This window comes from Dermacentor albipictus, chromosome 2 (genome assembly GCF_038994185.2).
Source record: "Dermacentor albipictus isolate Rhodes 1998 colony chromosome 2, USDA_Dalb.pri_finalv2, whole genome shotgun sequence".
Taxonomy (NCBI): domain Eukaryota; kingdom Metazoa; phylum Arthropoda; class Arachnida; order Ixodida; family Ixodidae; genus Dermacentor; species Dermacentor albipictus.
This window is the reverse complement of record NC_091822.1, coordinates 101,299,310-101,313,960: the sequence shown is the minus strand read 5'-3', so window position 1 is coordinate 101,313,960 and position 14,651 is coordinate 101,299,310. Positions and strand designations below refer to the sequence as shown.

General features: G+C 48.5%; 1 protein-coding gene across 2 annotated transcripts in view; it reads left to right on the top strand.

The window, feature by feature from the left end:
• Positions 1–3,931: 3,931 nt before the first annotated feature.
• Positions 3,932–14,651, top strand: part of LOC135911661 (uncharacterized) — an 80,480-nt gene continuing 69,760 nt past the window's right edge. For both annotated transcript variants that reach the window (XM_065443995.1, XM_065443994.1), the window contains exon 1: positions 3,932–4,323. In XM_065443995.1, coding sequence (XP_065300067.1) covers positions 4,264–4,323 — 60 coding nt within the window. In that variant the 5' untranslated portion in view covers positions 3,932–4,263. The remainder of the gene's footprint in view (positions 4,324–14,651) is intronic.

Below are 14,651 nucleotides of genomic sequence, written 5' to 3'. Positions count from 1 at the left end.
CTTGCTAAAGGACGTGACGGGTCTCAGTGACAGTGAATCACACTGAGCAACACAGCTGCGCAGACTACAGCTGCTTGCGGGGCAATTCTGCGCAGGTGGCCGACGTCACGGTCATTGGCGCACTAAAAACAGGCGTATTTCCTGCTGTTAGAATACAGCTTAAGCAGTGCAGGCCGCACACATATGCGCCCTATACTTCGCATTTGGTGGTCACTCGGGTGATTGAGTGTCAGATGCATTATGGATCATTCAGGCATCAAGGGGCATGAAATATGGAAGGTGACGAAATTCGGACCGTGGTGGATAAACTGCCCCACTCGGTGCACGCGATTCTCTACAACGCCCAGGCGCCAGCCATTAAAATAGCAGCAAAAGTGCTTGTCATACTGCAGCTGTTCCTCGCAGCTCCTGATTCGCAGGCTACGAAGATGAAATATATTTGTACGGGTTAGTCTGGTCAAGCTACATGTTTACATCGCAAACAAGAATGTGCACAAAAAGACGAGGCAACGCGAACACAAGCTTTTGCGTTGTGTCGCCCATTGTACTCGTTCTCTGGTTTGCGCATGTGAGATTTTAGTGCCTGTCCAAGCTGCGCAAACAAGAGAAGGTCAGGCATTCGTTTCCAAAGCGCTTGCGCATTCGATTACATCTCCTGAAGTTACCTTTGATTCAGCATATGCAACCGTGTCACAGTACACGAAACGCTTTAAACAACTTGCATGACATCGGGCTGTTCTGCGTGGACCGCCATTTATCCCTGCGCCACGTCATCACCACCCTTCATTCACTGCCTGGTTAAGACGTCTGCGCTCTCTCACTGCAGTTTAGATTAAACCAGGTAGTAGCTTAGATGAACCAGTATGCTGCGGTAGCTGGGACAAAGCTCTGTAACGTTGATTAAAATTTCCCTCATAGCAAAAGATGGACCTGGATGCGGTAACGACCGCCTCGGTAGCGAGGTAGGCTCATGTCGCAGCTTATGAAGCGGACTCTGCTGGCATTCTTCAGACACTTCATACAGGGATACCAGGGGAAAAGTAAACATGTCAATTGTTTCCATTGTACGTATTGTACGCACATGTTCAATGTTTCCATTGTACGTATTGCCACCGACGCCAGATGCCAAAGTAGTTCAATGGATTTCAAAACCTTCAAGTAGTAGTCAGCCTCGGAATTGCACTTAAGGCGCGTACTACGATCAACGATTGAAATGCGAACAGTGATGCTCGTCGGCTTTTGTCAGGCTGGCGATAATCCAAGGGCACGAAAATTCACTGCCAAATTTGATTTGTCACGAGTGGTGTTAGTGACACATCAGAAATGGAACTTGAACTCGCACATAAATTCTTCGGCATATTTTTGTGAATTCCTTTAGAGGTAGAAACCCGACAATGTAAGCTACACCATAGCCGGCTATACCAAAACCCACAATTCGCTACTCATTGAAAATTTGAAACGAAGAAAATATTGAAATGCACAATACAGACGTGAACACAGCGTGCAGACATTGCGTCATCTACTGAGATCACCACCGGGAGTACAGGCCAGTAAATATATGGGGGTCGTACACAGGAGTGAAGGAATCCACATAAGTCTCTTCATATAGTCATATGGCCAACATCACCGTGAGATCAGATCATTGAAGAGGAACAACAATCTACAAGACTAAACAATCATTATAGGCAAAATATAAGATTAGCCTCCTTTAAAAAAATCGCGAAAGGTACCTGACGCAATTATCTGCTTATAAGGGCATGAACACAGTTCAAGTACTTTGTTCACTATGAGGGGATGTCTGCCAAGGTTGTTCATATGACCATGCAGGCAAACCCGCTGTCTGCCACATACTATGATAATATGCTGCACTGAAGGATAGGAGTTGTGACAGCACCAAAAATGTGGAGACGGTCGTCTTTTGATGTGACACTTACGCCTCTTGTGAGAGTGGGGGCAGGCACATTTCCTTAATCCGCCTTTTATGCTTAGTAGTTCCTGGTATAGATTCCCGTCTTCCTCGTCGGCGTCTCTGTGTAGATGAACGACACACTATCGAATAAAAAATGACGGCTTCAAGTTGTTCTGGGCTGGCAATAGCATCACGATCACCATTCTTTTTACTGTTTATCCAATCTGAACTACTGCCACATATTCTGTGCATTCATGGCGTGCTTACACGTGACCATAGGCGACATGGAGGAAGGCAAAAAAATTAGGAGGAACAATCGCGCAACGTGATTGAAGACAACCCTGTCCGCTCAACACGTGATCGCATGTCCAAAGTGCGTGGTTGGTGTCAGTGTCCCCGCTATGCAAGCAGAGCCACGGCAAGGCAGCTCAACAAACACGTCCCGAATAAAATCTACTGGCACAGCTGTTGGGAACCAAACCTCTAAGGAAATCTCGATTCTTGCTCCGTGATCTAGGCTCATTAGATCACGTGTTGGGCTGTCACTGAGCAAATGTATGGACTGTTACGACATCCCACCGCTGCCACCACTGTTACGACTTTGCACCGCTGCACCACTATGACGACTTTGAGGTGGTCCCGTAGCGCTCTTCACCCGTTTCGTGACAGAGCGTTGGTAACGAAGACTCCGAGTCAGGTGTCGGTGAGAATGACGAAAAGCATTTTATACATTATATACAGGTCATTATACAGGACAATATCGGATCGGCACTGGGGCCAAGAGCTCACAGCAAACGCGACTGTTCCCGCACGGCGACGTCCGGCGAAAACGCGTGACACATCTCCCTCCACTCGAGAGCGGCACTCTGCTCCCGGTGGGTCGGCGGATCCGGTTTTTCAGGCGGCCGCCTCACGGCTTTATAATCCCCGAGAAACCATTGTCACTAAAACGGCCCAATACAAAGCCAGCACTCGACAGTCGTCCGAGAGGTCCAACCAGCGACCGCGTTGGCCACCCGGTTCAAAGATCGCGCGCGCAGTGACCTCCAGGCAAAAGAAGGTGCGGCGCCGGGCTGTCTGGCACTCGGTTGCACGTTCGGACATGTTGCCAGCCGATGCTTCTCCGCAGGACACCGCTGCCTGACGGCTCAGCATCATGACTTGTCAAGGGAGAATTAGGGCGCTTGCAGGATAAATTCTGCATCTAGCAGATCCGGAATCCGGGCTGGTCGTAATGGCACAACAGGACTTCAAGAAGTGTTCGCTTGCCAAGGCTGGCGCCGTGACGTAATAATGCTCTCGCCTTCCGTCTTCCTTCCTCCACGGCTGGTGGCACCTTTCGCGGGGCCACTTTCTTCCCTGTCCATCCCGTCCTTCCGTCACCGATGTAAGCCGCAACGCACGGCGCACACATGGCACACCGGAGAGCTCCGTTACGCTTTTCGAGTTTAACCTCATTTTCATTCTGTCGAGTCTTCCCACCCACTTGCTTTCGAATGCCAAACAGCTCCTTCTCAAGTTCAGTTCACTATCACACCCGTAAATACGCTCTACACCTTTGTCTTATATTAGCTCACCCAACCTTCACCCTCATACGGGCGTCACACTTTTCCATGCCTTTCCTGATTCTTTGCGGCACAAAAAATGAAGAAGCAGAACAAGCAGAAGAAGAACAACAACAAAAGAGAGTCAGAGAAGGGCGAGAGAAAGCCCGCGAACAAGAGGGCGAAAGGGCGTCTCTACTTTGCAGTCGGCTTCGAAGAGAGTTTTCTTGGGGAGTGCAGGGGAAGACGCGGTGCCTTTCCGAAAGCCGCTGTCCCTCGCCTGGCGTGCGGTGAGCGCCTTCTTCTCGAATCTTCCTCTTGCCCAAACTCCGGTGCCCTTCCCCAACTTCCACCCACCTTCCGGCGACACTCGCTCCCTAACGATTGGCCGTTCAACTCCCGGTCACGTGACGCGCACCGCGCGCCTCCATAAAGGCGCGCCGCCGCGTGAGCGCGAAACTCAGAGCGCTCGCGAGGCCCTCGACCCGTTCCACCTTCGTTTTGCTTCTCGTGCAAGCGTTCTTTCGGTGGAGCGTGAAAGCCTTCAGGTGTTTCCGGAAACCAGAAGCCACAGCGCGATTGCTCCAGGACAATCATTTTTTTTTGTTTTTGGAGAGGGACGAGGCGTATTTTCCTCTGTAGTTTCGCCGCTCAGACATCACGTGGACGTCCTGAGGTCGCGTAGATTTAAGGTTCTTGCAAGTTTCGCGACTTCGACGCAGCGAAACATTTTGTTCACCAGATACACTTAATACGACGTAGTTGTTCAGGCTCTCGAGAGGCTGTGCAGGAGATCCAGCCGATTTCACCATGAGTTCTCTCTTCGCCGGGCTTCTGCTGGTCGCCGTCTCCTTGTGCTCCGCCCTCAACGTAAGTGAACTCGTTCATCGACTGCACGTGGTGCACTCGCCACGTCGTCTATAGCGAAGCACATGTGGCAGACATCCGTTTTTCTGATTTGTCTATAAAAAACTGGCTTTTTCTCAAGCCCGATGGGTGCGCATGCGTTTAAATGTTTTGTAAGTCTTTGTGAAGCACCTTTATAATGTTCAAATAATGTTTACGGCTGATGTCCACCACGTCAAGGATCGTCTTCAAACGTTGACTAAGATTTGAGCTCATTTTGCCTTGATGGCTAGATAAAGCCTAAGAACGAAAGTGAGCACGCTTCATCTCTTTTCTTTCTTTTTTATGAAGTTTTCTGGAAAACAGATACAATGAATTTATGCGTTACTTTTTTCAGTAGTTTAAGTTAGCCACGGATAGAATTGTGTTCCAGCACATTCCTTATCTCGCAGCGCACGAAAGTTATTACGCAGAATCGAAAGGGATTTACAACTTCCTGCTGGCAAATAAACTCGAAAGTCACCAGACAGACGTCAGGTATAGGCAACTAAATATATAAGCACGCGCTTTTCAGTATATCAAGCCCCCATGCGATGTCACGCAGAACTGTAGCCTTATGAATTCGCTGCGAATACAAATATTCCATGTTATAGGCACTCAATTGGTTCTTTGTTTCTTCCCGTGCTACGCACGACTAGTTATTTCACGGTACGATTACTTAATTAGGTTCACTAACAGCCTAGACGTTTATATAGCTGTTTCCGTGAGTCAAAACAATATTGCTATGAAGACATCTTCTTTTCTTCGCAAACGGTGTAACGGGCTGCCTTCAATCCCGGCCACGGTGGTCGCATTTCCATTGGGGCAATATGCGAAAACACCCGTGTACTTGGATTTAGGCGCAAGTTAAAGAGCCCCAGGAGGTTCAAATTTTCAGAGTCCCCCACTATAGCGTTCCTCGTAATCAGATCGTGGTCTTTGCACGTAAAACCCACTATTTTTTTTTTCGCCTTCAATCGCAGCACAAGTATTCATAAAGCCACCGACTTGTGGCCATAGAAGAAACCACAAGGAAGCATTTGAGCAGTTTTGCTTCCCATTCTCTTTGCTGTATAGTTTGCGTGCATGTTGCCTTCGCAATTTTACTCTTTCGGCCGTAATACCGAAAGGAGAAAGTGAGTATACTATTTTCGTAAAAACGGCTGCCACGCGGCGCAGACAGAACAGGGAGGAAGAGAAAACAGGATGTTCTTTTCTCTTGGGAACTGTTGCTCGTCCACACGTTTCTGTCTATTATCAAAAATAACGCACAGCGCGAAGGACAAGGACAGCGATAGACGACATACACAGCGCTGTGTATGTCGTCTATCGCTGTCCTCGTCTTTAGCGCTGTACGTTATTTTGGATCATGAATTACCAACTAGCCCAAGCAACCACCCTAGTTCACTGTCTATTATTTTTCAAAAGCTGTTGAATATGTTTCTCGTCTTTAATATTGCACGCTAGACAATCGACCTCCACAGAAGTCAGATGGGAAACGGGGCGCAAGGTTGGGATATTAAGGTGGACTGACGAGGGACATGTAAAAGAGGCTGTTTTGCTCACCACGCTAGTTGGGAGCGAAATTGCGAGCGATTATTGTCAGTATAAGCAAATGCAACTTAATCGCGCACTGCATTTATTGCTTCAGGTGGCACCCCGGTTTGACACGGGTTAATTTTGGCATGAAGGACGTCTTCATACAGATTGCTATGCTTATAGCAACTAGAAATCAGTTGCGTTTCTAGACATTGAGCAATGTGCATTCTCTTCCCTCTGAAGTGTAACCCGCACCGTTCGGTCGGGCTACATTTTCGCAGCTGTGACGTCAATACCAGTGCTTTGTACTCGGCGAAACAGGTTGGACGCAACAATCGTCGGAAGCCAGACAACGAAGCCCATGCGGCGCGCCTACTCCGCGATTCGGACTGTATACGAGAGAGCTGCTTCGAAACGCGTAGGACAAACTTTGGTGGCTTCTTTAGCCCATCGTCCGCGCTCTGTCCAAGCAGCGTGTTTGACGACACAAAAGAGCCAGCGGTTGTGAAGTAATGCCCTTGAGTTCATTTCTGGTTGTGCCAATTTCGTACTAACATCGGGCTCACCGCATCGACCTGAATGTCGCGAGTAAAAACTACTTATAGTTTAAAGATCAGCAGTGAAGATGACAATTATCTTCCTCGGAACTATGCGGATAAAAGATCATACAATTTTATGTGCTCTAGCATCTCCATTACATACCACAGCGCCGCTTTAATGGCATCACCGCTATGATTTCAGTTTTCATTTATCAGACGTATACTTATATCCTTCCGTAACATCGCCAGTGCGCCCAATTATGGCGTTTAGAACTTTCTACCGTGTCAGTGACCTCTGCTAGAAGAGGGAAGCTTTTTCGACTTGAAAGGCAACATTGTACGTATAATTAAACGACCAAATTTGCGCACGTGTTGTGCTGTGCGTATTGCCTGTGCTATTCCATGCGCTACGGAGATCGTCAGACACAGTACACTTGGCCAGCCATCTCGCCAGCTTTGTTAGCTCTCGCTGAACAGGTTCCGTTTATTTCGGGTCCTGATGAGACAGTGCCCGCAGCGTCCCCTACCCCGCGATGCGGTGATTCACGTTGTTTCTTCATTGTAGGTCATTTCACAGTGTGCGAACAACTAGTAATTACGAAGGTGATAGCGGTGATGCACGATGATGTCACACTAATTATTTCGCTCTACGGATGGAAACCTGAGCAGTTACACGGCTGAAGAGAACGTTGGTCTCGTTGAAAGCGGTTGCTAGGTATTGGGATCGAAAGAACGGGCGTCATAGGTGAATCGCCTCAACTATGGCATTCTGTTGTTGAAAAGCAGAGCAAATAACATTGCGGCGGATGCAAATCACGGTCACTTTGGTCAAATCACTTTCAGCTGTGTTCGCATAAAAACATTTCGAACAGATTAAGTGACAGCGAACGTTTGTGTAAGAAAACTTGCTTACGCCAAAGTTAAACAGACATAGCATCCGGTCTTAACTGTGCTATAAAACAGATCCCACGCCCTGTAGGAATCGATGTTATGAGAAGCAGTGTGAGGGTTGTCTACCAAGTTAACGAAACGACCATGAGGTACCAACACGTAGGCGGCTGTTTGATGAGCTACATGACACGCACGGCATGATATTGATGTCATGACGTATAATTTATATTCGTCATACACTCGTTATACTCCCAATTTTGGCACACACCAAGACGCAGCCGGCTCTTTACCTACATGACAAGCACGTGATGACATTCATGTCATGAGCTATCATTTATGTTCGTCATACACTCTTGTCATACTGTGCATGTTTTGTTACAGACCAAGACGTAGGTGGCATGTCATGACCTGCATGACACGCATGTCATAACATTCATCTCATGACCTTTCATATATGTTTGCCACGCGCTCTTGTCCTTCTATGCCAATTGTGGTAAATCGTACGTTACCGAAGCAACCATGACATCACCAAGACGTAGGCGGCTGTTTCATGACCTGCATAACATACATGCCATGATACTCGTATCATGACCTATTATTTATTTTTCTCATACATTCTTGTAATACTATGCCAACTCTGGTACATAACAAGTTATCGAAACGACCATGACAGCATCAAGATAGAAAGATGCCGTCAAAATCGCAAATGTTCGGCAAGAAATGCTTTTGCATTTAAAACTGCCGTGTTTGAAAGCGGGTAAACGAAATAGTTTTACTTGCTTTGGGAAAGGACGCAGACGCTATTCGGCGCCGTCAGCGACTACCGCAGCTAGCGCATTGACCTTCATGCTGCGTCTCGCTTCAACGCGAACTAAGCGCAGAAAGCTCATCGCACACGAAGCTACCAGCACTCGGCGCACTTTGTGCGCATCGCAACTCGCGTTCAAGATTTGGACACCCATGCGACGTACGCAACAGCCACCGGTAGTAGCAGGCTAAGTCATAGTTTAACCATGGCTGAGATGGAGGATCAAATATGTAGAACCAGGCGTTTCGTGGGTTTGTGCCTGGAGTGGAAAAGCTATCGCTATAAAATGGTCAGTAGAGCCAGGGAAGTAAACCAAGGTAGCGCGCGTTCGGCTACCCTGCTCAGAAGATACGGAAGGAACCATATAAAGAAGAAATAGAGAGTCAGTGCGTGTGCAAAAGAATTCAATAGAAAGTGTAAGTTAAAAAAATAAAGTGACTGTTAATTAAAGCAGTGCAAGTTTGTGCAGCTATGTGTGCTGCCTAATTAGCTTAGTGTATTCTATATCTTATACCATTCGCCCTAAGCAGTCTGCCGAAATTTAAACCAAAGCGTTGCACGAGCTCGAGAATAGGCTCTGGGTCTTGTTTTCAATATTGCTTGCTACAGTTAGGAGTGGCACAATTCATCAATAAGGACACGTAGCAGGCGAACGTGTGTGCCCCGGTCTGGCTTACAGAGTGCGGCGCGCTTGCTGCACTCGCATCCTCGGGAGCATGTGCCGCCCAGGGAGAAGAAGCCGGTGAAGTTAGGCAAGCTGACGAGACCGTTCCCGATGCGGCGCAAGCAGAGCTCCCAAGCGGGCGCGGTACGGAAGAGCAAAGCGGATCAAGTTAGGAAAATCCCATCGTGCTGGAAGCAAGCTTCAACGGGAAGCTGCATTTGATCTCTCTTTCCCTAAATATTCTACTTATGTGCTGAGGTTACCTCACATTTCTTCTTTTTTATGTTGTCGTTTTAGGATATACTTATTTTCAAAGGTTAATCTCAAGAGCACTAGCTAGAAAGCAAACCTGCGTGATGAGAATAACTGACCAAGCAACAATTTTATATGACCAAGAGTGTTTTGATGTTCATAAACGCAACAATAAATAGAAAAAGATGATTAACCCTTCCCCTACTAAAAAATGTAAGTAAGCGAAGCTTCTCTTGCGTCTACCTGACCTTCGTCACGGTTAAGCAACCCGCAGTTAACAGTGCCGGATTGCTTTGGCCTACCGCTACCTCAGCTCGGGATCTTCTCGTTGCTATCGGACTGCCTGGGCTCCAGCGGCTCTTACTGCTGGATCGGCCCGCTGATGGCAAGCCCTTTCACGGCCGAGCTCACGGTGTCGCTCGTCGATTGCTGCCCGTTCCTCGGGGGAACGCACAACGCGTAGCCATCCCATCCGTTTTACGAGACTCAACTCAAGGGAAACGAAGCCGGCGCAGGGGGCGCAGCGCGTTCCAAACCATTTCCTGCCCGTTCAATCCCCAGCTGAAGCGAAACGGCACTGAACGCTTGCGCGCGTGGCGTAAGCGCGCACCTATGCAGCTGGAATCTTTGCTAATGACTCAGGCTCCGGCGCCGGTGCAGCTGTGAACTCATAAAACCACCCTTTTCCGCAGCTGCCCTGCTCTGGGAGCAGTTGTTTCTTTTTTTTTTGCGTAACCACGACAACGGCACTTGTGAGCCAATACAAGCTTCCTTTGAAAATGTTTCCTTGGTTATTACAATTTTAAACCTCATAGTTAGGTTGTCGAACCGACACATTGAGCCAGGCAGTCAGTCTCTTTCCGAACTCAGTGTATTTGTTTTCTCGGAAGGAACATTCCGCGTTTTATGCGACCGTATGGGTCACAATTAGGCGTGCATTCAAAACCTGTCAATTGCTGAGCCAGAAGTCTACCCGCGGATACTGCGGACGCCACGTCAACAGTTCGTCGGAAATACTCTAGATGTGGTTTCCACCTTACCGCACTCCCGATCAGTTACTAGTGTGTCTTTAGATAACATCAAGCGCCCCCATAATGTAAGAACGCCCGCGTACCATGCATTGGGTGCACGATAAAGAAAGCCAGGTGGTCAAAATGAACCCCTCTACGGCATACCTCATAATCAGACCGTGCTTTTGGCACATATAACACCACGGGCCTTATAACGTAAATCTATTCCAATATGTTTTTATTCCACTCCCTTGACGTCAAATTTACGTAACCACCAGCGCAAGCATCGGGAGGTGACCCGCAGCGTTGCCTGAACAGCCCAATCAAACGCTCTTCTCGATTATTGGCGGTCACTTGGCTTGTAAAATGAATAAAATTGTCTACATTGAATCGTTTTTCGTATCTAATTGACTGACAAGAGGCGAGGAGCACGCTCGAATGGATAGGACTTTGATGGGCCCGAGGCAGCGCACTTAGAATAGATAACCGGATTAACAGGGTGATGCCAGCGTCTGCGATTGATCCGCTTTCCCTTACTTAGCTTGCGGTGGTGGTCTAAATTCATACCAGCGTGCGGCGGACAGTTAAAAATGCTGCCAAATGAGATCCTCAGCAAAGAAGATTCGACAGAAGGGTGTCGTATGCGTGCCGAAAGCTCTCGATAACGTTATACGGAACAGGGAAGAAGTTTTGCTGACACAAATAAACCAATGCTCTCCGCCAGGTGCGAGTAGCCAGGACCTGAGCAACCGGTGGCAGCCATCTTTTATGCCTTTCGGAACGGGGCAGTCTCCGGCTATTCAGAAAAAAAACATAGATTTTTGTTCGGTATATTAATGCGTCTCTAACGCGTACACGTCACTTCGACGCAATGAGTTTTCGCGCTTTTGTGACGTCGAGTGACAGACAGGTGAAGTGGGTGCAGCCTGAAACATTCTGACCAATAGCAGACGGTTAATGGCGAAAAGGCGTCGAATCAGAAATATATATTTCTCTTTTGTTCGTTCGAATCATGCCTAATCAGTGTGTACGCGTCATAACTGATTGGTAGCTTTCGCGGTTTTCGTGACATCGTATGACAGACACGGGAAGTGAGGTTGGCACAAAAATGTTTTTGACCAATCGCGGAAGGCGGATTCTAGAATTGGAATGGAAAGGATTGGAATAGCTTTACTTTATAGCACCTCAGAATTGTTTTAACACCCCTTACTGATCATCTAGATTCATATTTGATAATCTCCACTTCACCCGGCACTCACCAGGTAGCGGAATCACTCCCGTAACACCTGCCTGCAGATTGACGCTTCGCCGTCGATTCAATGTTTCACTAAAACCTCAGCTACATATTAGCACAGCTCACGCGACAAGTGTACTAGTAAATGAAGGCTAACTTCACTTTGTACACAACGCAAAAGAAAAAAAAAATGTAACACTACAGTTTTTTATGCGATTGAGTTCTGAGCTTCTAAATCGTACATGGCCTAAGTATCCTCATGAAATATAACTGCTCTTCTAGAAAATACAGCATAGCGAACCTCGTATTCCACGTTTTGTTATGTGGATATAGATAACACTTGTTTACTGAGAAAAAGAAGAAAAACTAGGGCTGGTCTCTCTTTCATAGGAATTGGTGAAACACTAAACAGAACCGTGTCTTCACAGAAGCTGTTGAATGTTTGCTTCGGGAACTCATGGTCTGCTGCAGCAAAAGGCGCACGATTTGCGCTTCGGCGACCCTGTTGCAAGTTGGCTTGGTGTGCGGCGTCCTGTTGGCAAGTGGTGTTCAGCTCCCTCGTTGCTTCGGCGACGGTGCGAGCATTTTGTCCGACTCTGTGGTGTCTTGGGCAGCCAGTTTAGTTGCGACGCGATCAGCTTCAGAAATGTGAGTGGCAGAGTTGGCAGTGGGAGCCGCGAACGTGCAAAGGCGTTCTGCTTCGCGCTTGAGTGCCTTTTGCCGGTCCCTTTCTGCGTCGCTTAGCGCAGCAGTTTTAACGCAAGTTTTAACGCAATAGTGTTAAGGTGCCCATGTCGCAGAAAATCCGGGTATCGGAGTCGGACAGCGTTCCGGCGAAAAGATTTTGAAACCACCCATACCTAGGCCTTCCATGTGACGCGAGGAATTTACTGAACTAACTGAATTTTTCAAGCCGAAATACGTGCAAAAATCGTTAACTATGACTTACACACAACCTAGAGAGACGATAGCTCTCGGGTTGTAATTTGACTATGAGAGAAAACAATTATGTTACGCGAAAACTACCCCTATTCTAGCGTTTCTGGCATTTACAAAACAGCCGCGGCGTCCGCTATTTCCGCGCACCGGCGCATGGTTGTCTCGGGGGCCACGGAGCGGCGCGCAGTAGCTTGCAATACCTCCAGCTGGCGCTCGCCTCCGGCGCATCGCGGCCCACGCAAGAGGCCGTGTTTCTACCAGAAAGCCCGCCTTCGTGCACAGCGTTCGCGGCCAGCGTTTCCCGGTAGACATTATGGTTACAGACGCTTCAGTTGCCGGAAAGTGTGAGAAGCAGTCAGGGATTTTGGAATGCTATCGCATTCCACTCTTAAAGGCGAAGCTTAAGCGTCCTCCAAATTTTTTTGTAGTACCATCGCAAGCGAAGCAGTAGGAGGCGTGTAATGTCAGAACATGCATGTTGAAGCTAGACTCCGTAGGCGACGAGGCGCCACAGGCTGATCCAACGCGGAACACAAACCATCTGCTGCAAGTGCAACCACCAGGCTATGCCGGGTTGAAGGCTTCGCTGCGCTGTGACTTACGAAGCGCTTCCTGTCGGTGCTCGTTAGTGTCACGATGCAGTACTTCGCTTCACCACTGCCATATTCATCCGATACTACACTTCACAAGCTGGTTGCATCATTGCGGAACGTACAAGGCGTACACAGGTAATATCTTTGCGCAGCGGTATATAATTCCGGGCGTCACTGGCCGATTATTGGGTATACACTAGAGAGTTTTATTTTCGACTGCTACATGGTACGGTACTGCGATACGTGACATGTTGTGAGCTGTGCGAATGCACGTCGTATGCTGAGAATTAATGAGGCAGTTACCGCCGTTAACCATCAGAGCCACCCTAATCGGTATTAAGGCGGAACCGCATGGCGCGATTTCAGGCGCGATTGACGCGCGGATGGTGGGGCGCGCGCGTCATTTTGACGCGTGCCCAGCAGGATCCATCACGAAATCGCGCCGCCGCGTGCTGCTGCTCGGAGTAGAAAAAAACGCGTCGCGCGCGCGCGTCCACCAATCAGAGTTCAGGTAAGTCACGTGGCATTTGGTCACATGACATTTTGGTTATTTTTTTGCCACCAGATGGACCTGGTCTCTGCGCATCTCGACGGAACCTCTTTGGCGGAACTTTTTTTTTTCTCGGCAGAACTGGCGCGCGCGTCAATGAAAACATGTGCTAGCGTGATTTCGTTCGCGCATCGTGTTGGTTCGCGCATCGTGTTCACCTAAAATGAACAAAGCAACCTTCAACGAGGCCCTAATAACTAAACTGGAGAAGCGTCGCGTCTCATCGCTAATACTGGCAAGACAATTTGCTAATAATGCCAGTGTATGGTGCTCGCTCTCTTCTCAACCAGGCAGCCCGCACTCACATGTACCTCCTGACCCGCATTTTTTCTTGCTTCAGTATCAGCATCCCCCTTAATAGTAGCAGTCGCCTCTTCTGCTCGGTAGTAAGCGGCTGACCCTCCTTTTTATATGTGAAGTTGTAAACAAGCAGCGGCTTCTCAGCATGCGGAAGGTACATAGTCGCAGTTTCGCACACAATATTGCCGCTTGAAATTAAGCTTGATAAATACACCTCGGAAAGAAATGTCGCTGTCTAATTACACTCAGATTATTTTTATTGTAGTGTTCCGTAAGTTTAAGGGCATATTATATTTGCGGTAACAGAGACAATACATGTCGTTGAGAGTTATGTTGTCTGGCAACCCGGAAAACGCGGCGCGAAAGCGCCGCTCCTTTTTTTCGTACGGGTGCTCGCGCTACAGTGAACTAGAAGCAATTCAGTGCAACGAGCGGAGGGGGCTGCGCCTTGCGGCGTGTGTCACCCGCGGTGGCACCCGAAGCGGTGGCGCTGCCGTCGACCACTCTTGAAGGCGACAGGTCTGGGCACGCAATACCATTGCATTTCAGCGGTGTGTTTTGGTGGTGGCTTTTTGCTCTGTGCGGTTGTGCGTCGCAAGCGTTCTCTTGTGAATGCGGCCACTTGCATCAATGAGTGCAAAGCAACGTCTCAACCATTGCTACGCCCCAGGGTGTAGCACAGGATACGCCGGAACTAACAGTGCGAAGAAGCTATCGTTATTCAAGGCGCCTGCAGACCCGGAACGGAGGTGCACGTGGGAGAGAAACCTACATAGAGCCGACAAGCCGCTAACCACAGACTGCGCGGTATGTGAGCTGCATTTTGAGCAGCGCTTCATTGTTCGGGACTATGTGCACCGTATAAATGGGGAGGAAGTTCGCATCCCACGCGGTACGCCTACGCTTACTCCGGACGCAGTCCCCACAATTTTGCCAAATCTTCCAGCTTACCTGAGCAAGCAGCCTACTCCCAAGAGGAACGAAAGAAAAAGGA